Source organism: Neovison vison, chromosome 7, assembly GCF_020171115.1.
Source record: "Neovison vison isolate M4711 chromosome 7, ASM_NN_V1, whole genome shotgun sequence".
Taxonomy (NCBI): Eukaryota; Metazoa; Chordata; class Mammalia; order Carnivora; family Mustelidae; genus Neogale; species Neogale vison.
Genome location: NC_058097.1, coordinates 115,290,110 through 115,313,550, shown reverse-complemented (window position 1 = coordinate 115,313,550; position 23,441 = coordinate 115,290,110). Strand labels below are relative to the sequence as shown.

Genomic DNA, 23,441 nt, shown 5'->3' with positions numbered 1-23,441 from the left:
GGGTCTTCTCGCACAGGGAGAAAAGGATCCCGGTGCAGTGCTCTCCGAGAGCAGAAGCCCCGGAGACGCGAAAACGTTAAAGCGTTGAAGAACCAGCATTTCCTAGCCCCAGCCCGGCTTCCCTACACACTCACCGAGTCTCCTCCAAACGCCACCGCTCCAGCTGCAGCTACCGGCCGGCGCAGCCGCACTCAGCGCGCACCACCCCACGTGACTCGGCCCAGAGCCCGCCCCCTCACCCTCCACGTGATCCTCAAGGCCCGCCCAAACCCTCCTGTCCCTCGCCCCTCTTCGGCGCGTGGTCTAGATACGCCCCTCCTCTTTTGACAAGATGGCGGCGCCCAGCTCTAACGCGCCTCGCCTCTGGGTCTGGGGTTCCAGGCAGCGTTTGGGGAGTGTCTTTAGCCTCGTCTCAAAGCCATTTTGTTCGGCCGCTGCTGCGTCTGGGACCATGAGTGCCCAGCGATTAGCGGAGAAGCTCCGAGCCCAGAAACAGGAACAAAAGACGAAGCACCAGCCGGTGAGTCCGAAAGGACCACAACTCCCAAGAGGCAGTACGTTCCCTCACTCCTGGGAGTGAGGTGGGAGGGTCCGGACAGATGTTAAGGAAATGTGGAGGATCTGTGGAAGAACGGGGAGAAAGGAAAGGGAAGAGATCAGTATGGTACCGTATCTTCCTGCGGGCTGGATCTTTGGCTCCTGCCGGCCTCAGCCCTGAGCACGGCGTGGAGATAGGTAAAACAGACATGCACCGCCGCTCTCAAATTATTCCGGGAAGGCGCGAATCCAAAGCAGAAATAGTCATTCCCAACTCACATTGTCACCCAAACTTATTGAAAGTCTTCACCAGTCTTTTCCTGGCGCTCCTTCTCTCCCCATAGGTGCCCACAAGCCCTGTTCAGCGGAGAGTTCAAGAACTAGTACGGTTCACAAAGCAGCTGCAACGAGTCCACCCCAACGTGCTTGCTAAGGCACTGAGCCGAGGGATTGTGCACCAGGACAAGGATCTCGTGGTCATCAATAAACCTTACGGTCTCCCTGTGCATGGTAAGGACCACGTGAGGGAGGTTGGTGCTTCTGTTTTCACTACAATTAGGGGCAACTCTGACACATTACTTGTGGGGCTCGAAGACTTGCATTCAAAATAATTAAGCTTTTGTAGAGTACTATATAAGGCACTACTGAAGACAGAGATATAAAAGACAGTCTCTGCATTCCAAACATCTGGCAGTCAGCAGTGATTTCTGGAATGCACTGTGTTCAGACCTCCATGGGAATTTTTATAGAGAAATACTAAGGCTGTGTGGTTCTTGTCTTCATGTTATGTTCCATCAAAACTGGGAAAGAACAGAAAACTGGGTAGCTCAGTGGGTTATGCCTCTGACAGCCCAGGGTCAGGCTCCCTGCTCAGTAGGGAGTCTGCTTCTCCCTCTCCCACTGCCCCTCCCCTCTGCCCATTATACTCACCCTTCCTCATTCACTCTCTCTCTCAAGTAAATATATAAAATTAAAAAAAAAAAAAGAACCAGAAAAGAAGAAATGACATATAAGAAAAAAATAGATAGCACTTAATATATTAAGGTTCAGATCATTTCTCCTTCTGACAATGGCACCAGTATATTTTTTGCCTTTATTCACAATTTTCCCACATTCACTAATTTTTATAAGTACTCTGTTTCTATTTTTGGCCTATAAATCTCTTGTGGATAATGTGTTCTGGTAGTTTATTACCTTCTATAAGTAATGGTATTTCCATATAATGACTCTGAATTTCCTGCAGGGGTCTTTTTTAACCATGGTGATTTATTGCATATTTTGTTCACATGATCCAGAACATAATTTCATCAGTTAAGTCCAGACCAAGGAAAATAGTCCATCTTCATTGAACAAAGATCAGAAAAATCTCAACCCACAAGCCCCAAACTGCAACATAAATCAGTCAGCCACCTCAAGCCATGAGTGGAGACAGAATAACCTGAGAAAAATTAGATCTTCTACTATGCATGGGCAAGGATCAAAGAAGGACCACCTTAAACATGCAGAAACTCCAATCACAGAAACCAATATGAAAACTAATTAAAAAAAGGGGGGGGCGGAGTTTCAGCCAAAGCAAAGATTAAACTGCCCTATGGAGAGATCTCTACTATTGAAAACATACACAGGATCCACACACACACAAAAACACATATAAGTCTGGGAGTGCCTGAGTGACTTAGTTGGTTAAGCGTCTATCTTTAACTCAGGTTAACTCCCACATGATCCCAGGGTTCTTAGATTGAACCCTGAGTCAGGCTCCCTGCTCAATGGGGAGGCTTCTTCTCCCTCTGCCTCTGCCTCTCCCTCTGCTCGTGCTCTCTCGCTCTTTCTCAAATAAATAATATCTTTCAACAAACCCTGCATATAAACCTATATAGAAGATAACTTCCTTTAAAGAGTTTATAGAAATTATAAAATATAGAAGACATTCATGTTATTAAAAGTGCCAAAAGATACGTAATAAGTTATGTATTCATGATAACTTAAAAAAGAATAAAAGGAAAATGTCTGTGTGTTTGTATGCACAGAGTACCTAATGAAACTCCAGGATGCCTGGAACTTAATGGACATTGAAATATTTCTGGATAAATGTTGAATATAGTTGTCTAAGACAGCTGGAGTGAGATAAGAAAGACCGATAGAAAGAAAATGCGGGGAAGGGATTTATTGGGGGAAAAGGCATAGTTGTGCTAAAAGAATGCTTTTGGGGGAGGTATGGAGAAAAGTATAAAGACAAGGAATTAAGTCAGACATTGCCAAGTGTTGTGTGTATTTTCTTTTTCTGTCTTTATCTTTTTCTTCCCATTCCTCATGAGACAATTATTATCCAGATATTTACATTTTATAGTTGAGAAAACTGAAAGTTGGAAAGATTAAATCATCTATTCAGGGTCAGTGGCTGAGTAGCATCTCACCTAAAGGTTATCTTCTTAGCTCTTCTGTAATAGCTCAGGAGAGCCTCACAGTCTTGTATTCACCCTTGAGTTTACTTGGCAAATTCTCAAACCTTTGTTTATATAGTGAAATATCAGACCTCCTCATTTTGATTGCTGACTTTATTATGAATGTGCAAGTAGATTAATAAATATATATATATATGTCTGAGGAGGAGGCCACATGCTGTAGGCCAGTGCTTCTCAGACATTATGAAAAGGCATGTGAGTCCCTTGGGCATCTTGTGAAAATGCAGATTTTGATTTAATAGTCTGGGTTGGGAGCCTGAGATTCCTTTCCAACAAGCTCCCTGGGCTTTGACATTGCTCGTTCCTGGACCACATTTCAGAATAAAGCTCGTGAAAACATTGACTTTCTTCCCAGGTAGAGTTCTTTGGTGGGATCTTTTACTGGCCACTAAAACCTGTGGCTCTTCCCTTTGTAGGTGGCCCTGGGGTCCGGCTGTGCATCAGTGACGTATTGCCCATCCTGGCAAAGATGCTTCATGGCCACAAGGCAGAGCCCTTGCATCTGTGCCACCGGCTGGACAAAGAAACTACAGGTGTAATGGTGTTGGCCTGGGAGAAGGAAGTGGCACATCAAGTACAGGAGTTGTTTAGAACCCATCAGGTGGCAAAGAAGTACTGGTATGAAGCCCATCGCCAGTGGTAGAGTTGGTATAAATGAAGGCATCCTTTTATCTCATTGTCCATTCATATGGAAGGACCTCCTGTTAAGAGAAGGAAGGCACTGTGCTAGGACTTATGAGCGTATGAAAAGAATAGGAAAGAGACTTAAGTGGTTAGGATCTTAGAGTCTCTTGGAATAGAGATTCCTCATTGTGGTTGTACATAAAAGTTATTGAAAATTAATTACACAAGTAATACATGATTTCATTCCTTTGGTCAAATCATCAAAAAACAAAGATAAAGCAAAAAATTCTTGGAGAGTCTACCCACTCTGTTGTTCTAGTTCCTTCCCTTGGGATAGTTTGGTTTTTATTCCTCTGGTCCTTACTCAATGTATTTATGAACATGTCTGATATATACAGTGTGTGTGTGTATTACATTGTACACTGTACACTACTTTTTTTTTTAAAGATTTTGTTTGAGAGAGAGAGTGAGCACAAGCGGGAAGATCAGCAGGCAGAGGGAGTGGAGAAGCAGGCTCCTTGCTGAGCAGAGAGCCCAACATGGGACTCTGGGATCATGACTTGAGCTGAAGGGAGACTTAACCCACTGAGCCACCCAGGCACCCCAACACTGTACTTTTCTTTTACCACTTAATTATGTCTTGGAGATCTTTCCATGTTAGTGCATATAGGTTTACCTCCATTTTTTTTAATAGAAGAAAGACAGGTGAACAAAACTGTAACCTACTCCTATCCTCCATCAACTCAATTTTCTGATCACTTTTCTAGTCTTGTGTAAGCTTCCTGTATACAGGGCATGTATAAGTGAATTATTATATGGCAGTGCAAATGCATTGCTTTGCATCCTGCTTGATTTCACTTGGATGGTATATCTTGGAGAGCATTTTGCATGTACATTTAGAGCTCCATAGTATTCTGTTGTATGGCTATATCATTGTTTCCTTATTGATGGACATTGAGTTAACTTTCTATTTTTCAGAGTCTGTTGCAAAGAATACATGATTATATCTTTAAGACAGATTCCTAAAGATGGAATTGCTAGGTTGAAGGGTATACACATTTAATATTTGTTTTTTGTTGGTGGTGATGGTTTTATTTTATTTTTTATTATTATTTTTTTTTAAAGATTTATTTATTTGAGAGAGAGAGTGAGTGAGTGTGAGCACACGAGCCAGGGGAGGGGCAGTGGAAGATGGAAAGGGACAGAGAATCCCACAGACTCCCAGCTGAGAGTGGGGCCTAATGTGGGCCTCCATCCCAGGACCCCAAGATCATGAGCTGAGCTGAAACCAAGAGTCAGATGCTTAACTGACTGAGCCACCCAGGCACCTCTCACACATTTAATATTTGAATAGTTACTATTACTAGGTAGGCCAGGTTTTCCTCCCACTAGGGTAATGAGGACCTACCTCCCCCTACAGCTGACCAGCACATTTTGGGGGTTTGCCACTGTGATGAGGAAAAAAAAATGTTTTCTATTTCCCTGTGTATCAGTGATATTATTTGTCTGCATGTTTATTGGGTTCTCATGTTTTTTTTTAGTTTCCCTTTCTGTGAACAAACCGTCTCTTTCCTTTGCCTGGTTTCTGTTGGGCTGTTTATTATTTTCTGTTTGATTTGTAGCTACTCTTTTTTTATCTTTTCGAAGTTAGTCCTTTTTGTGCTACAGATTTTGCAGCTACTTTGTGATCCTGGGAGCCTTTAAAAAATCTCTATGCCAAGACCCACCCACAGAGGCCCTGATTAATAAGTCTGATGGGTATGGGCATCTGAATTTCTTAAAAGCTCCACAGCTGACTGTGCTGTGGAATCAAATGTAAAAACCACTGTAATAAGAGATTACAGGGACGCCTGGGTGGCGCAGTTGGTTGGACGACTGCCTTCAGCTCAGGGCGTGATCCTGGAGTCCCGGGATCGAGTCCCACATCAGGCTCCCAGCTCCATGGGGAGGCTGCTTTGCTCTCTGACCTTCTCCTCGCTCGTGCTCTCTCTCACTGTCTCTCTCTCTCAAATAAATAAAATAAAATCTTTAAAAAAAAAAAAATAAGAGATTACAGATAATGGTAGAGGTTTAGGATAGTAACTAAGCTCAACAAGATCTGTGTTCAACTGTCAGCTGTGCCGTTTACCAGCATGGGTCCTTAGGCATGTTCTTAAACACATCTAAGCTTTGTCTTCATAGGAAAAGTGAGAATAATGGAGTTGAGGAAAGGGTTAAATGAGACAGTACATGTGAAGTGTTTGACATAGTACATAGCTCATAGTAAAAGCTGAAAGACAGAAAATTGAGACTATCATGTATACTAGTAATCCAGATGCAAGTCTGTAAAAAGTGTTGGGGCACCTGGGTGGCGAAGTCGGTTGGTCAGCTGACTCTCGATTTTGCCTCAGGTCATGCTCTCAGGGTCGTGGTATCAAGCCCCACTTTGGGCTCCACGCTCAGTAGGGAGTCTGCTTCAGGGTTCTCTCTCTTTCTCTCCCTCTGTCCCTCCTCCATGCGCATGCGCTCATTCTTTCTCTCTCCAGAATAAATAAATCTTAAAGAAAGATGTTATATTATTTGTGAAAATTGTTTATGAAAGTTTAGACTTGGTAGCCATTCTGTGGAGGAATTGAAATCTGTTCATTGTGTATTGATGAATGAACAGGATTTGCTAGACGAGATGGAGAACTGTGTTTTAGATGGTGGGAATGCATACACACAAAGGACGAAAGCAGGCAGTGTAGTTTGGAGTGGGGAATGGTGACAGATAATGCTGGAAAGGTAGACTGGAACCCAGTTAATGATGGCCTTAAATACCAGGTGCACAAAGTAGAAGTTAGCAGTAGAGCATAGCAGGTGACTGATTAACATCTACTGGCTTACTGTGATAGCAGCTTGTTATGGTTATTTGTTTGAATCATCATCATCTTCTTCTTTTTTTAATTTGACGGACAGAGATCACAAGTAAGCAGAGAGGTGGGGGTGGGGGGTGGGGGAGCAGGCTCCCTGCTGAGCAGAGAGCCAGATGCAGGGCCCCATCCCAGGGCTCTGAGATCACGACCTGAGCCAGAGGCAGAGGCTTTAACCCACTGAGCCACCCAGACACCCTTGTTTGAATCTTCTTACTAGACTTTGAATTCCTTGAGAGTGGGGATTTTGGTCTCGTTCATCTGTACAGAACTAGTACCTCCCTAAATCAATGTCTCATTATATTCCTGGAGTATGTAGTGAGTGAACATATTTGAGTGTAGTGTTGTGTCATTAGGAAGAGGGAGCTCGCAGTTAAAACTCAACTTAAGTGTGGTAAAATACATCAGATGGCAGCCCAAACTGCCACCAGCCCAAAATGAGGTGTCCAGTGTGTGACTTGTGGGAGTGGGCTTCGTTTCTGTGATAGGCCACCCAGCAGGACTCCTTCATCATTGACCTAGAGGAGGCATAAGCGTAAGGACACAAGAAAGGGTCGTCTCCCCATCTCTGACATGATGAAAGGAGACCTCCAGCAAAATGTTTATTGAGTTATGGGGGTTGTTTCCGTGACTTTGAGCCGAGTTCCCCTGTTTGTCTACCTGGCAGATCGGGCAGGTGCGGTCCTGTGACTTTTTCATTCCATTCATTCATTTACTTGTTCATTCATTTCATATGCAGTCAGGACTTAACCATCTTTTAAAAAACAGGATACAAAACCATATTATCCTCATTACTTTTTTTTTTCTTAAAGATTTTATTTATTTATTGGACAGACAGAGATCACAAGTAGGCAGAGAGGCAGACAGAGAAAGAGGAGGAAGCAGGCTCCCTGCAGAGCAGAGAGCCCGATGCAGGGCTCAGTCCCTGGACCCTGGGATCATGACCTGAGCCGAAGGCAGAGGCTTTAACCCACTGAGCCACCCAAGCGCCCCTACCCTCATTTCATTTTCAACTATAGATACTCATTTTGGGGGGCACCTGGGTGGCGCAGTTGATTAAACGCCCCACTCTGGGTTTCAGCTCAGGTTGTGATCTCAGGGTGGTGAAATGGAGCCCAGGCTCAGGGCAGAGCCTTCCTGGGTTTCTCTTCGCCTCTCCTACTGCCCCTCCTCCTCACACGCACTCTCTCGCTCTCTCTCTCTCAAATACATAAATTTAAAAAAAAAAAAACAAACCTATACAAACTCATTTTTAAAGGTTGGAAGGAAAGACTATGTTATTAATATAATTTTTTGGTTTTTCCCGAAATAGTCTATAATTAGCATACATTACTTTAGTAGTAAAAAAAAGATGTGGTCGTAAGAGTGGTATCAAGCTCTCAGGCTAAGTGCTATGACAGCCTTATGACTTAGGATGCTCCATTCTTAAGAACTGACCACAGAAGAGCAGAAGGCCCAGTGTTAAACCTCTAAGTAGCCAAATCTGAGGAGCTCCCCGCTCACCTCATGGCTTAAGCCAGGGTCTGTGTGTTACGCCCAGGACCATCACGGTGCGCGTCCCCGTGCCCCCGGCGGGAGTCGTGGACATCCCTGTCATCGAGAAGGAGGTGCAGGGTCAGCAGCAGCACTACAAGGTGGGTGAGCTGTCGTCCCCAGGGGCTTGGCTTTTCTGCTCTTCCTTTGCAACTGTGTCTTGCTTTGTTTGGTGTCAGATGACGCTGTCCCCAGGCTTCCGCATGGAGGATGGGAAGATGGTGAGAGCACGGAGCAACCGGAAGGCACACACAGCTGTGACTCAGTACCAGGTGCTCAGCAGCACTCTGTCCGCCGCCCTCGTGGAGCTCCAGCCCATCACCGGTGAGGCACCACCTTTCTGCTGGGGGATGGCAAGAGCCCAGGGCTGCTGAGCCGCGTCCAGGGCCTCGCTCTGGGTCCTGCCCTTCTTCCAAGCAGCTGGTGCTGTGAGAGGGCTGGTATTGCAGCTGACATGTGTGAGAGTGTGCCTCTGGTGCTAATCTGAGGCTGGGAGCTCCAGCGGGGATGGCTGTTTAAAAATAGTAGGTAGCAGAAAGATATAAATAGTTTGCTTACATTTATTTAAAAAATCTGCAAAGCAGTTTCTCAAAAAAATTAAACAGAATTACCATATAATCCAGCAATCCTCATGGGTATCTACGCAAGAGAATTGAAAGCAGGGGTTTGGAAAGATCTGTGTACAGCAGTGTTCATGGCATCATTATTCCCAATAGCCAAGAGGTAAAGCCAGTCTTGATGGCCACTGCCAAATGAATGCGTAGACAAAAGTGTGCGGGCAGATGATGGAATGAGTATGTCTTGAAAAGGAAGGAAATTCTGACATGGGCCACAATGTGGTTGGACTTGATGCTAAGTGAAAGAAACCAACACAGGATGAATGTTGCGTGATGCCAATTATGACACACCTAGAGCACTTAGATTCAGAGACCAAGGAGAATAGTGGTTACCGGGGGCCGTAGGAAGCGGGAAGGAATGGGGAGTTGTCGTTTAATTGGGCCAGAGTTTCAGGTGGGGAGGATGCTTGTGCGCGCTCTCTCTCTCTCTCTCTTGCTGTCGCTCTGTCTCAAAATAAATAAAATCTTTTCAAAAAATGGTTAAGATAACATTTTATGTTATGAATATTTTGCTACAGTGAAAAATGTGTAAAGCACTACTATTTAGCATTCTATAATAATGTTATCTAAAAATAAAACAAAACGGGTCATTGGGTGGGTCGCTCCGGTTAAGCCTTGGACTCTTGATTTCCACTCAGGTCACAAGCTCAGTGGTGGTTAAGACTGAGATTCTCTCTTTCACTCTCCCTCTGCCCCCCTCCCTTGCACACGTGTGCTCTTGCTTTCTCTTTCTCTTTGTCTCAAAAACAAAAAAGTTAAGCAGGGAGAGATACCAAGTTGATGATAACGATTATCTATTGTGGAAAGGGAACCGAGGGGGAGGGGAACTTAGTGTCTAACGGCATGTGTAATTTTATTTCCTACCAGCTTATAGTTTGTTCTGTTCTTCTTTATACTTTGCTGTAGGTGCCGCCTTGCCGGTCTTACTGGGCTTCAGTTAAATAGGGTTAGAAGCACAGTAATGCACAGTATGGTTTCTGGAGCTGCTCAAGTTTTCTCTCTTTTCTTGTTGTTGTTGTGAAGGAGTAAAACATCAGCTTCGAGTTCATCTGTCTTTTGGACTGGATTGCCCAATCCTTGGTGATCACAAGTACTCAGACTGGAATAAACTGGCCCCCCAGGTGACCCTGGTTTGTCTGTGCAACAGCTAAGGTGGGGGGAGCTTTCGCTTTCCCCTTGTTAAAATCCGACGTGAGCTACCGCAAGGATGTATTGCCTGTACGGTACTAGTTACCCAAACTAGTCACCTCGCTTAGAAACAGCTGCTGTTCTCACGGAGCTGCAGGATCTGTTTGGTTCCATTTGTTTGTCTTGGATTGTGTTTGGAGGCTCGGGACAGGTGGGGTTGGGGGGGGCACTTTCCGGAGGCTTCAAGCAGCCTTTCATGCTATTGGTGAAGATGGGTGGGGGACACTTGTTTATCTTTTGTTGACATTGCCCATTCTCTAGGAAGGCCAGAGAACTGGCTGATAAGAACTTCGCTGGCCTGGTGGTTTTTCTCTCACCTGGGTTCCAAACCCTTCCAGGAATGTCCCTGAAGCAGGCTGTACACCACTGTGCCTTCCCGGGGAGTTAGTGGTGGTTCCTTTAAGTGGAAAATGTCTGTCCCTGTGTGCTGCTCAAGGACGAGCTCTTGACCTGGCTCTCAAGAGGCTGTCTTGTCTTTGTACAGAAGCTGTCTCTTGGTACCCTGAAGAAGCTGGGGCTGCACCAGGCGAAGGCCCGCCACATCCCCCTTCACCTGCACGCGCGCCAGCTGATCCTGCCGGCCCTGGGGTCCAGGAAGGAGGAACTCAGCTTGGTCTGCAAGCCTCCTCGCTTCTTCGTCTGTTCCCTGCGACGCCTGGACCTACAGATGCCAAGTCAGGATCAGAATGGGGATGACGAAGCCGGATGTGAGGGTGCAGTAAAGACCGCTGGGCTGTTTGGCCCCTGAATCCTTCACTTTGTTTCATGGACTCTGCTAACTTCTCACTTGGGACAGACTCCAGAAGAGCCAGGTGTGGGAAGTGGAAGAAACCCAGCTGCTTCTAGGCCTTTACTGGACACTAAGTCCTATTTACTGAGACACTGGCCGCACTCTGGAAAAGCCTGCGGGAAGTCTCCCTGCCTCCCAGTCTCCTTGCCCAGTGGGAAGAGAGCCCAGGACCAGGCAGACTGGGTCCATAATTGAAAAAGGAGAAACTCGAGCACAGAATCTGTGCTCTGATATTGTTTCCGTCCAACAATAAATCCCTTGATCTATCTGGAAGGCTCTGGTGGTTGGAAAGAGCGCATGGTGGTCATCTGACTGCTGGAGAAATTCAGAAGCAGTTAGCCACTGTCCTCATGGATGTTCAGGATCTAACAGCAAAACCTCTCTGCTCCACTTGTTTTGTCCCAGATTCTGCAGACCCGTCAGAAGGCAGGATTCTCTCTAGCCGCAGCGCAGGAGCCTTCTTTCGGTAGTGACTAGAGCCTGCAAAGGGTGTTGGAGAAGCGAGAAAAGCAGATGTGAAGGCCAGCCGGCTGGCAGCCCCTGGTGGGGAACGCACACGGTCTGGAGAGGGCAGTGGTTAGCTCCACCTCCGTGCTGCTCTGTGGGAACAGGTTTTCTCTCCTTTTTTTTTTTTTTTTTCCAGAGAGTCAAGAAACCCAGATTCTGTAGAGTCTTAAAACAGTGGCGGGGGGGGTTGGGGGGCCCTGACCCCCGCCTTGTACAGTCAAAAATCCACATGTAACTTTTGACTCTCCCAAAACTTAACTGCTAGTAGCCTCCTGTTGACCTGAAGCGTTACCAATGACACGAACAGTTGATTAACACATATTTTGTATGTTCTTTGTATTATATGCTGTATTCTCACTCAGCCAGAGAAAAGAAGACGTTATTAAGAAAATCATAAGGAAGAGAATACATTTACGGTTCTGTGCTCTATTTATCAAAGAGAAATCTGAGTATAAGTGGCCTGCACCATTCAGACCCATTTTTGGTGGATCAGCTATATTTATGGGAAAGCTCCAAGTGTATTAACTCACTAAAATGAATGTGTAAAACACAGCTGTCCCCAAACCCAGGTGGTCACCAGGTCTGCCCTGTTTCCCTCTAGAACCCCTCCTCTGAGGATGGGCTTTCCTCGCTAGTCCTACCCCACTTCCTGAGCACCAGCTTCACTCCCCACCACCTCAACTAGCATAGGGCAGGTCCCACCAGAAACCTAACACAGGGCGCCTGGGTGGCTCAGTGGGTTAAGCCGCTGCCTTCGGCTCAGGTCATGATCTCAGGGTCCTGGGATCGAGTCCCGCATCGGGCTCTCTGCTCAGCAGGGAGCCTGCTTCCTCCTCTCTCTCTCTGCCTGCCTCTCTGCCCACTTGTGGTCTCTCTCTGTCAAATAAATAAATAAAAGTCTTAAAAAAAAAAAAAAAAGAAAGAAAGAAACCTAACGCAGAGGCAAGTCTTGAGACCATCCCCTCCCCCCCCAACCTCCACCCCCGCCCTAGGGGCAGGGCAGGGTGGTACTGATTAGGACAAGGACACTGCAAAACACATCCTTCTGTTTTCTCAATCTGCTGTCCTTGGCTGTCCCGGCCTCTGGACTGCTGTTAGCCTGAGGGTCTGGTAGGGTATACAAAGACTCCGCCTTGTATCCGGGCTTGCAAAGCATGCCATGGAGGGGGAGGGCTACAGACCCTGTTTCCCCAGTGAGGGGGGGGGAAGCTCTGCTTGGTGCACTATAATCCCAACACTGATGACCTGGGGTCAGGCCAAACCACAAGTTAAGGGCACGGTGTTCCACAAGACTCCTTTCCAGACACCAGCTGCAAGCTCGGGGCTTCCCAGACAGCCCCTCACCCTTCTGCTCAGCCTAGGGGAGGAATGTTTCCCTCAACCTGTAATGGGTTTAAGGGGTAAAAGAGCATCTGGCTCCAAAGGCCCCAAACAGGCCTGGTTCAGCCCCAAGGCAGAGAGGAGCAGTGGGGAGACTATCGGATTTGTGTCCGTGAGGCCAACGCCGGGAAGACCGTGGACTCACGTCACAGAGACTGTCTCTGAAGTGCCGAAAATAATGCCAGCTTTACAGGAGGAATATGTGGGACAAAGGTCGGTGGGTCTGTAAGGGTGGGCAGTGAAGGTCAGGTTGATTGTTGTCTTGGCGTCAATCGTGTGGGGTCTTGGTGGTATCAGGACAGTTGTTACCGCTTGAGGGGGTAGTCTGGGTTCCTATCAAGGGATGCTTTGCCCCCAGGGTCCTTTGCCTGAGTTAAGAGATAAGCTGGAAAGAATCCAGAAGTACGGACAGAGGTCTACGGGAGTAGCTGAAGTCCTCTTCCAAACCCTCTACCCTGACTGGCTCTAAACACTAAACTGACAGAATAACAGGAGGTAAACATAAATTTATGTGATAAGTTTTACATGGCATGGGGGTCTTCAAAAGACCCCCCAAAAAACCAGACTTGTGTGCTTTTTGGGTTTTTTGTTTTGTTTTTTAATAGTCTCCACGCCCTGCGTGCGGTCCAGCGCAGGGCTTAAACGCACGAACCTGAGAGCAAGACCCTAGCTGAGAGCAAGTCAGATGCTCAACCCACTGAGCCACCCAGACTTGTGTATTTTTGTGCTGGGTGTGATGAGGAGTGGACAGTCATAGGATATGGTAAGTGAAGAAGGAATGTGGGGTAATTGTACACTGAGGGAAACTTAACAAAGCCTGTTAGGGTTCTTCTTGATATCCCATTGTCTGTGCACAAAGGAGATTTCTCCTTTCCTCTGGTATAAAGACGGCACCTCTCGGGAGGGTGCGAACTTCTTCAGCTTAAAATACTCAGTGTGCCAAGGTACCATATTTTGGGGTAGCATTTCCTGAACCCCATTGCCAAGTAGCTACAAATTCTGGGATTCCCGCTCTCCCCTCAGGATTAGTAATTCACTGGAACGACTCCCAGAACTCAGGAAAGTGCTACACTTGCCGTTTTATTAACAGCAATCACAGGGTAGAAATCCGGAGCAGCCAAAAGGAAGAAAGGGTGAGGTCTGGGAAGGTCCCAGACTTAAAGCTACCCTGTCCTCTCCCCGAGGAGTTGGGACACAGCACACTCATCACACTCTAGTGTGTGTCCCCAGCCAGGCAGGTGGCTCAAGCTTCCACGCTGAGGTTTTTAAGATTTTATTTATTTATTTGACAGAGATCACAAGTAGGCAGAGAGAGAGAGAGAAGGAGGGAGGAGGAAGCAGGCTCCCCGCCGAGCAGAGAGCCTGACATGGGGCTTGATCCCAGGACCCCGAGATCATGACCTGAGCCGAAGGCAGAGACTTTAACCCACTGAGCCACCCAGGCGCCTCCCATGCTGAATTTTTTGGGGGATTCCTCCTTCAGCATGATTGATCAGCTCACTGGCCCGATGACTGAACTCAGTCTAGTTCCCCTCTCCATCTCCATGCCTGACCTCCAATCACCTGGATGATCGTTTGGCAAGGCCAGCCCCCATCCGGAAACAACCTGGGAGGCCATGGAGTCCCTGTTCATGCCAACCATCGGGACCCATCGGAAGTAACAAAGCCACACCTATGGCTTGGGAAACTGGATTCAGAGGCTTCCTCCCACAGACCAGGGACAAAGGCCTGGCAAATTCCTTGCAACATTCAGTTTCCTTTCCAACCCCCCCCACCCCTCCCTTGCCTTCAGATCCCTTTGCCTTTCTGTGCCCCAGGGAGTGACAGCCTTGGTGGCTCCCTGTATAGATGCCCCCATGCCCTGGGGCCTTAAGGCAAGCAACCTTGAGATATTTCTGTTCACTTCATCCCTCCTCTCCCACTTAGCACACTCCTACCTGCTACAGTCCGCAGTGGTGAGGACGGATTGTCATCAGGGGTGGTCATCACGCAGTACAGGGAAGCTCTCCTTTCCTGGATCTGTTCACTTGCTCTGTAGACGCTGTAGGCTTTTTCGCTTGCTGTGTAGACACAGTCAGGGAGCTCTACCAACAGCCTACACACACCGGTAACCCATGCCGTCTAGTCCCCACCGGCATGCCCGTACCCACCACACCCCATCCTAGATGTCTCCACAGTCAGAAGCCCCATGCTGTTCACATCTCCTCTTTAACAGCCCCCCACCCGCCCTGCCAACTAATTCCTATTCTCACAACGGGGCGGCTCTTTGCCTGTTCCCAGCTCACTCTCTGGGACTCCTCAATGGCTGTGTGCAGAATGTCTTGTGGGGCGATAAACATATAAGTAGGGAGACTTGTGAGGGGCCCATGTAATAGTCCAGATGAGCTGGGACAGGTTTGGAAATGAGTGGACTAGACAGGTTTAAAATGAAGCTCAGGAAAAAAGGAAAAAAAGGAAGGAAGGAAGAAAGAAAAAAATGCAGCTTGGAAGAAGTCCAGTGGGTACAAGTGATCGAGTATGGCGTGGAGGTTGAATCTAAGACGACTCCCAGAAAGTCTGAACAACCAATTAGATGAGGTGAGTAGGCAATAAATAGGGAAGGAACAGTTTTTGGGGTAACCCTCCCAGTCCCAAGTGAGTGCTGTTACACTTCAGGCACCCACCGAGGGAGGACCAAAGAACGGTCATTACCCAGTGCTCCCGAAGCACGGCGAGCGTGTGCCTGTCTTCATCGTTGAGCACTGACCACAGAGCATCTTCATAATTTCCTCTAATTATATCTGCCCTCCCCCAAGCTGTGACCTTCTCGTGGGCAGGCACGAAATGTCTGTCTCCAGCCCCCAAGCCCTATACTTGTAAACCCTCCAAAGGTGACTACCGACCGGAGGCAGCTGTAGCACTGGGGGTGCAATGCGGGGGCCATTCTCAGGCTCTGGAGCCAGATGGGCTTTGGGTACACATTCTGACTCTGCTGTTTACTTGCTGTGACAGTGGGTAACTTATTTAACTTATCTGAGCCTCAGTTCACTCACCTGCAAAATGAGTTTAATGAGAGTACCAGTATTATATATTTTAAGGATTAGCTTAATTTGTATTTAATTCCCAGAATAGTTCCTGACATATTGTAAGAGCCCAGTTCCTATAATATACTAGGTTGAAACAGGTTCAGTTTGCCATTTGAAAAACATTTTTTGACATAGAGTTCACATACTATAATATCCATCTAAAGTGTATAATCCAATGGTTTTATATTCACAGAATCAGACAACCATCTAACCTAATTTTAGAAAATTTTCACGCTTACAAAAAGAAACCTTATGCCCATTTAGCAGTCGCTCCACATTCCCACTCATACCCAGCCATGCCAACCACTAATCTATTTTCTGTCTCTATAGATTTTGCCTATTTTGGATACTTCCTATAAATAAAATCATGTGATCTAGGATCTTTTGTGCCTGGCTTTTTCCACTCAACATAATGTTATCAGGGCTCATCCATGTTGTAGCTGATATCAGTACTTCATTTCTTTTTATTGCTGAATAATATTCCATGGTATAAATACACCAATTTTTATCTATCCATTTATCAGTTAATGATTTTTTCACTTTCTGGCTACAACGAAACAAATGTTCATGTACGTTTTCATTTTTCTTGGGTACCTACCTAGGAGGTACGTACACACCTAGTGGAGTTGTTGGGTCATGGGTAACTCTGCTTAATACTTGTGCCGTGGCCAAGGCTGTATTGCAAAGTAATTGTACCATTTTGCATTCCCAGCAATAATGTATGAGGGTTCCAGGGTCTCACCAACACTTGTTATTATTGTCTTTCTGATCATAACCATCCTTGTGGATATGAAGCAATTTCCCATTTTTTTTTTTTTTAATTGAAGTAGAGGGGCACGTGGGTGGCTCAGTTGGCTAAGTGTTTGCCTTCAGCTCAGGTCATGATCTCAGGGTCCTCAGATCGAGTCCCGCATCGGACTCTGCTCACTGGGGAGTCTGCTTCTCCCTCTTCTCCTCCCCCAACTCGTGCTTGTGCTGTTTCTCTCAAATAAATAAAATCTTAAAAATAAAATACTATTGAAGTTTCATTGACATTTCACATTATATTATTTTCAGATGTACAACATACTGATCCGATTTTTGTATATACTGCAAAATGATCACCATAGCCATCACTATATATAATCACAAGTTTTTTTGTGATGAGAGCTTTTAAGATCTATTCTCTTAGCAACTTTCAGATAAGCTAGTTTTACTCAGGATATATACTTGACATCCCTAGGCCTTATTTATTTTATCACTGGAAGTTTGGTACCTTTTGGCCCCTTTCACATATCTCACCCACCCCCAACCCTGGCCATTCTACTTTCTGTATGTATGAGCTCTTGTTTTGTTTTGTTTTAGGGTCCACATGTTAGTGAGATCATACAGTTTCCTTTTTCTGTCTGGTTCATTTCCTTAGCATAACACCCTGAATTCCACCCACGTTGTTGCAGAAGGCAAACTTTTCTCTCTCTCTTTTTTTAATGGCTGAGTAATATTCCACTGGCTGTGCACACTACATTTTCTGGATCCATTCATCTACTGATAGACACTTAGGTTGTTTCCCTATGTTGGCTTTATCATTGTGGATTTGATTTGCATTTTGCTGAAGGCTAATAACACCGAGCATCTTTTCATGTGTTTATCAGCCATTTGTGTATTTTGTTTGAAGAAATATCTATTCAAACATGTTGCCCATTTTACAATTGGGTATTTGTCCTTTTAAAAAATTAAGTTGTGAGAGTTCTTTATATATTCTGGATACCAATCCCTGATCAGATATTACTGTAAGTATCTTATTACCTTATGTTGTCTTTTCACTTTCTTCATTATATTGTCTGCAACACAGAAGTTTTTTTTAATGTAGTCCAATTCGGTTTTCTTTTTGTTGGGTGTGTTTCTATTTTGTTTTTTTTTTTTTATTTGACAAAGAGAGATCACAGGTAGGCAGAGAGGCAGGCAGAGAAAGAGGGGGAAGCAGAGATCCCAATGCTGGGTTTGATCCCAGGACTGTGGGATCATATCCAAGCTGAAGTCAGAGGCTTTAACCCACTGAGCCACCCAGGTAGCCCTCTGTTTTTTAATTTTATTTATTTATTTATTTAAAAATATTTTATTTATTTATTTCACAGAGATCACAAGTAGGCAGAGAAGCAGGCAGAGATAGAGGAAGCAGACTCCCTGCTGAGACCGGATTATGACCTGAGCGGAAGGCAGAGGCCTTAACCCACTAAGCCGCCTAGGCGCCCCCTTCTGGTTTTTTATATAAGAAAACATTGTTTAGTCCAAAGTCATGGAAATTTCCTCCTATATTTTCTTCTAATAATTTTTTCGTTTAGTTCTTGCCTTTAGGTCTACGATCCATTTTAAGTTAATTTTTGTATATGATATAAGATAGGTGTCCGACTTGGCACAGGGGCAGCCAGTTGCCCCAGCACCATTTATTGAAAAGGTTATTCTTTCCCCCATGGAACTGTTGTGGTAAATTTCTGGTTTTGGAAGTATGCTGCGTCAAATATAGATAATTTCACAGAATACAATTTAGTTTTGTTACAGCATTAATGTTGTGGAGAAATAACTGCAGTTTCTGATTTGGACACCAGATGGCAGCAGTCTCCCACATTTTATTCCTCTTCCTCTGAGCTACCAGTAAGGAACAGGTTTTAATCAAGGATTAAAACCTGTATCCTCCAGAAGTCTTGCTGTCTTTTTCTACCGCTGTGATAAGCCTGACTTTGGTTACCCTAACCTTGTAAATCTCGGTGCCCTACTTTTTTAAAGTGGAAAATCTGGAGGTTTCCATCTTCTGGTGGAGAGAGGTAAGCAGAGGGAGACCATGATTTGGGCTGCCCTTGTGAATTTGAAATCGAATTTGATTCATAAACACGCAGTTATAAAAGCATGGCAGGTTCATTACAGAAATGTAGAATGTATAGCCAAGCTGTTCTCAGCTACCAAAACACCTGCTGGAAAGACACATGTTTCCACCCCGTGGTGCAGGGCTTTGCTAGCTAAGTTCTTAGCTTAGTTCTTAGGTCTTGGCTGATTTTATTCTGGCTCAAGGTGGTAAATTAAACAGTTGCAATCTCTTTGTTGATCAGAAGCATTGATTGATAGTTATGTATGATTCTGATTAATAAAAACAGGCTGATGAACTATTATTTGATAAATAGGAGGGGGAAAGGAAGGAAACAAGTTTGGCAGCTTCTGTTACAATGATGTGTCTAAGTGCACCGGCCATATGAGTGACCACTGTTGCTGCTTTTCCCGCCTCCATTCTTCCTGGGGGATAAGCGCCTCCAGAGCAGGCCTCACCCCTTCTTCCTGCATAGCCTTCCTGACCCTGACTTAGGAGTCGCCAGGCCCCTGGCCCCACCAGTGCCTTCCGCCTGCATCCGTGGGCCCTGTGGACCTCAGCATCAGAGCCGACTGTGCGCCCCGTTTTGCCCCCACAGTCTGTCCAGGGACAGCTGCAAGAGTAAGGGGGCGGGCCGCGGGACTAGTGGGACGGCAGCCTCCCTGTACAGAGAGACGGCAAAAGCCAGCTCTGCCTGCAGAGGCGGTGTGCACTAAGGCTGCCTTCAGCACTCTGGGAGCGATTACCGCCTGTCCATCAGCAGCTCCCAGGACCCGGGCGGGACGGCCTGGACCCATTCAGGGAGGAGGGCCGGGGACGAGATCCCCACTTTGATGTGAGCCATGAGGTCAGGCAGGGAGCAGGAGGTGAGGGTCGAGGGGGAGGCCTGCTGGAGACAATCTCCTCTCCCATCTCAGGCTTCCCCAGGAAGACGGGAAGACGCCAGCTTCTCTTGGCGCCCCCTTTCATCTCTCTCTTGTGTGGGGCCAGGTCTCTGCCCAAGCCTCGGGGCTGCTCTGCGCTTCCTGTCCCAAACCTGTGTCCTGCATGTGGGCCTCAGCCTGCCTTTCCCAGTGTGTCCTGGGCCTGTTCACATGCCCTCTCTGAGGGGGCAAAGAGGGACTATGGGGCACCTGGGATGGGGCCTAAACCCACCTACTTGGTTTGTAGTTGATTCTACAGAGCATGTGGTAATGACCTCCAGAAGGAAAGTCAGAGAAGAGCATTTCCCTTGAGTACCCAGAGTCCCAGGACCCAGAGGGGCTCTACCTTTAACTATATTCCCAGCAGGGGCTGCAGGTGGCTCGCCTGCTCCCGATGGTGCCCACCTCCCTGCTGGGGAAGAGAGAGGAGAGGAACAGGGAGGGAGGCAGGAGGAGGAAGATGGAAGGACAGGCAGGAGGAGACAGCCACTGGCCCCCTTGAGCTCTTTGCTCTCCTCTGAGTTGTGAGCATACACACACATATACACAGACACACACACCAGGGCCTTCTCCAGGCAGTCCTGAAAAGCTGCCAGCTCATCCTGGCCCAGCCCTGGAGTCTGGCCTTTTTCCTGTCTAAAGTTACAGAATTTTCCAGAAGTTTCCCTGTGTGCGTTTTTTTTTTTTTTTTTTTTTCCTTCCCCCTCTGGAGTTATAAACCAGATTCCCCCTATTCCCCTACTTCTCTGGCTTGGGGAAGAAAAGCCAAAGAGGGAAAGAAAGCAAGACAGAGAGGGTCTGCGATCAAACCCAAGGTTTATCATTCTTTCCTTTCTCCTACTGGGAGTTTCAGAAACCTACTTGTAACAGTAGCTGCAACGTTCAATGCTTGTTGCCTACCCAGGACCTCTTACTTATATTAGGTCATTTAAAGCCCAGTAGGGACACCTTGGTGGCTCAATCAGTTTAGCCTCTGTCTTCGTCTCAGGTCATGATCTCCAGGTCCTGGGATTAGGCCCTGCATTGGGTTCCCTGCTCAGTGGGGAGGCTGCTTCTCCCTCTATCCTAACCCCATGCTGGAGCTCTCTTACTCTCTCAAATAAATAAAATCTTAAAAATAAAACCCCCAGTAATAGTAAATTAGCCCCCCAAAATATAAAAGCTACCCCCAGTAATAAAGCCTCCTTTCGAGGAATAGATCCCTGGAATATCCCCAGGGACAAGGGGTCCTAGACATCAACAGAGAAGTCCCTTCCTGGATACCCTGGGGATGGAGGCTGCCCCAAGAAGAGAGCAAGCTGTGTGTGTACTTGGAACATGAGCTTAGCTGTATCACATTCTCTCTGGTCCTCACACTGTGGTCCTTACAGTGTCTTCACCTGTAAAATGGGCAAGGTGAGACAAAGCCTACAATCTCAGTGTCTGATGAAGACAGTCTCTGAGACCCCTCCTAGTTGCAGGACCCTGAGTCTGATTTGGGAGAAGAAATACCACCCTGCCCCACACAGTTCCTGCCTGAGAAGCTTCTGTGTCTCAGAGAGGGCAGAGGAAAAACTCAATATTTAGATCCAATTTAGGAGTCTTCTTTTTTTTTTTTTTAAGATTTTTTTTTTAAAGGTTTTATTTATTTATTTGACAGACAAGTAGGTAGAAAGGCAGGCAGAGAGAGAGAGGAGGAAGCAGGCTCCCTGCTGAGCAGAGAGCCCGATGCGGGACTTGATCCCAGGACTGTGAGATCATGACCTGAGCTGAAAGCAGAGGCTTTAACCCACTGAGCCACCCAGGCGCCCCCTCTTTTTTTATTTTTTAAGATTTTATTTATGTATTTGACAGAGAGAGAGAGAGAGAGAGAGCACAAGCAGGGGGAGTGGCAGACAGAGGGAGAGGGAGAAGCAGGTTCTCTGCAGAGCAGGGAGGCTGATGTGGGGCTTGATCCCAGGACCCCAGCTGGCATCATGACCCGAGCAGAAGGCAGTCGCTTAACCAAATGAGCCACCCAAGCGCCCCTCAATTAGGAGTCTTGCCTAGCATTGGAGGCAGAGCCTTCTAGAAGGATGGTGGCATCCGCCACTGTCTCGGTGGTGAGTGATCAGCTGTTCCAATCAGAGCCGCAGCCACTAGCTTATCCTGAGCTCTCACAAGGCCCCAGCTGACCGTGCCGTGTGTTCTCTCTGGGTGATCTTAAATCCTCCGAATACTTCCCCTCAGCAGGTATCTTAGAAACCGGGAAACCAAGGGAAGTAACTTGCCCTTGGCCTAGAAGTGAGGGGCTGAGATTTGAGTCCACCTTCTTACCCACCATTCCTGCCCAGCTTCAGATGCTGTCTTAGACTTCCAACCATGTTTCTGGTGAGGAGGCAGGTCTCATGTTAGGCTCTCTGGGCCGTTAGTAGGTTTTCCTAGAGTCCCCAGGGAGTGAAAACTGTCCCAACTATGCTATGCTTACTACAGTTGGCAGAGAAGTAGCAAGGGAGCAGGAGACAGGTCCTCTCCCGCCGCAGACAGAGATTGGAGGTCCAAGCTGGACGTGCGGAGACCCTGGGGGCTACCAGGAAATGCCTGAGCAGTCAGGGGCCCAGGAACCCATGTGAGGGGCCTCCACAGCCACTCAGGAGATCACCTTGGGGGAAGGGCAGAACGCAGGTGGTCCCCAGATGGGGTTGTCCACTGGAGATGGAGCTAGAGACCAGAATATGGTCTCTAGCTCAGAGACCTCAGCCTCGGGGCCGGAAGTGCGCAGGTGTGTGGGAGGACACAGCCTCTGCCGCTTCCAAGGGGCACGGGCTCCCCGAGGAGTGTGGGGTGGTTCAAAGGTGCTCACGTGAAGCCAGGGCCCTTTGGTTCCTGACCTGAGGGTCAGAAACCCAGCACACCAGGGCCAGCACACCCAGGCTCCAAATCCAGGTGGGGGAGGGTTGAAGTTGCTCTGTGGGAGTTTTCTCCCCCAACCCCAGCCCTCCCGAGCCCAGTGCCCAACATCACTCATCCCTGGGCAATTTACCTGCCACCAGAGTCTGCTATTTGCAGCAGCGAGAAGGTAAGGGGAGGTAGAGGGGGAGGGAGATCAGAGTGGGGAAGCCTGGGGCATGAGAGACACCAGAGGCTTTGTCCCTGTGCCCACCATTTTGGGAGGGAGGGGCGGGGGTCAGCGGCGGCTTCACAACTATTGGCAAGCCGCCCTGTGTCTGGGTCAGGGAATTAAGCTGTCCTCACCTCTGCAGCATGAATAAGGTCTGGGAGGGCTGTGACAAAAGCTGTCAGTGCTAGTGTCCTGTCCCAGCAATTGCTGACCAGGCCGGGCAGCTCAGGACACCTGGGAAAGATAGGCCTGGAAGAGTAAGGTCCAGGGCCTGCTAGGGGGAGGACACAGCAACCTTTGTATGCACCTGCTCCTCATTGGGCACAGGCTGCTTCCTGCCAGGGGGCTCCGTCCCTGTCCTGCCTCCCCAGACCTGGACTTGGCAACTTGCGTCTCTCCCCAACCCCCGCCTGCCACCTGCTCGCGGCAAGGCACGAAGCTTTTCTGGAGAGCTTGTCCTAGTGGGGATGAGGACAGGGACGAGCTTCAAGGTGAAGCTGGTGACAGCGACTGTTGGGGCGTTGGTCCAGTGTCCGCCCTCCCTGTCTTCCCCTCTTGGTTTCTTACCGAGCAGATGCCAACCAGCCTGCCAAGTGCTGGAGGCCTTTTGGGAGGTGTGTGAGCTGATGGGAGGTGTCCTCATGGGTGGGGGTAGCCTGGTGACCCCTAGAATCCCGCTTGGTCCTGTCTTGGGAGGAGACCGAGCCTCTGCAGGAGCTGAGCCCCAACCAGAGAGGGGCAGAAAAACCTCAGGCCACATTTCCCCAGTCCCCAAGTCCTCCCAGGCTTTATGGCCTGACACCTTAATCCAGCAGAGGCCTTGCCACGCTTGCGTTTGAGTTGCTGTGGGGGAAAGTCTGGGGACCGAGGTTCTAGACCCTGGGCCTCAGCCCAGCTCATTCCAAAGGCATCAGGCCATGTAACTGTCCCCAGGGGCTGGGCATGGCAGGCCACCTCCCTGGGCAGCAGCCTCAGACAGTGTCTCTCCCAACAAGCCGGCGTACAG

General features: G+C 47.6%; 2 protein-coding genes across 3 annotated transcripts in view; one reads left to right on the top strand and one right to left on the bottom strand.

Annotated features, from left to right (window-relative positions):
- FAM118B (family with sequence similarity 118 member B) overlaps positions 1 to 195 on the bottom strand; it is a 49,904-nt gene extending 49,709 nt beyond the window's left edge. For both annotated transcript variants that reach the window (XM_044258171.1, XM_044258172.1), the window contains exon 1: positions 135 to 195. The gene's annotated coding sequence lies outside the window, so the exon portion shown is untranslated. The remainder of the gene's footprint in view (positions 1 to 134) is intronic.
- Positions 196 to 309: 114 nt separating this feature from the next.
- Positions 310 to 11,468, top strand: RPUSD4 (RNA pseudouridine synthase D4). Its single transcript, XM_044258164.1, has 7 exons — positions 310 to 520; positions 882 to 1,047; positions 3,416 to 3,617; positions 8,055 to 8,148; positions 8,227 to 8,371; positions 9,688 to 9,785; positions 10,337 to 11,468. The coding sequence occupies exons 1-7, from the start codon at positions 332 to 334 to the stop codon at positions 10,598 to 10,600; spliced, it is 1,158 nt and encodes a 385-aa protein (XP_044114099.1). The 5' UTR covers positions 310 to 331; the 3' UTR covers positions 10,601 to 11,468.
- The last annotated feature ends 11,973 nt before the right edge of the window (positions 11,469 to 23,441 follow it).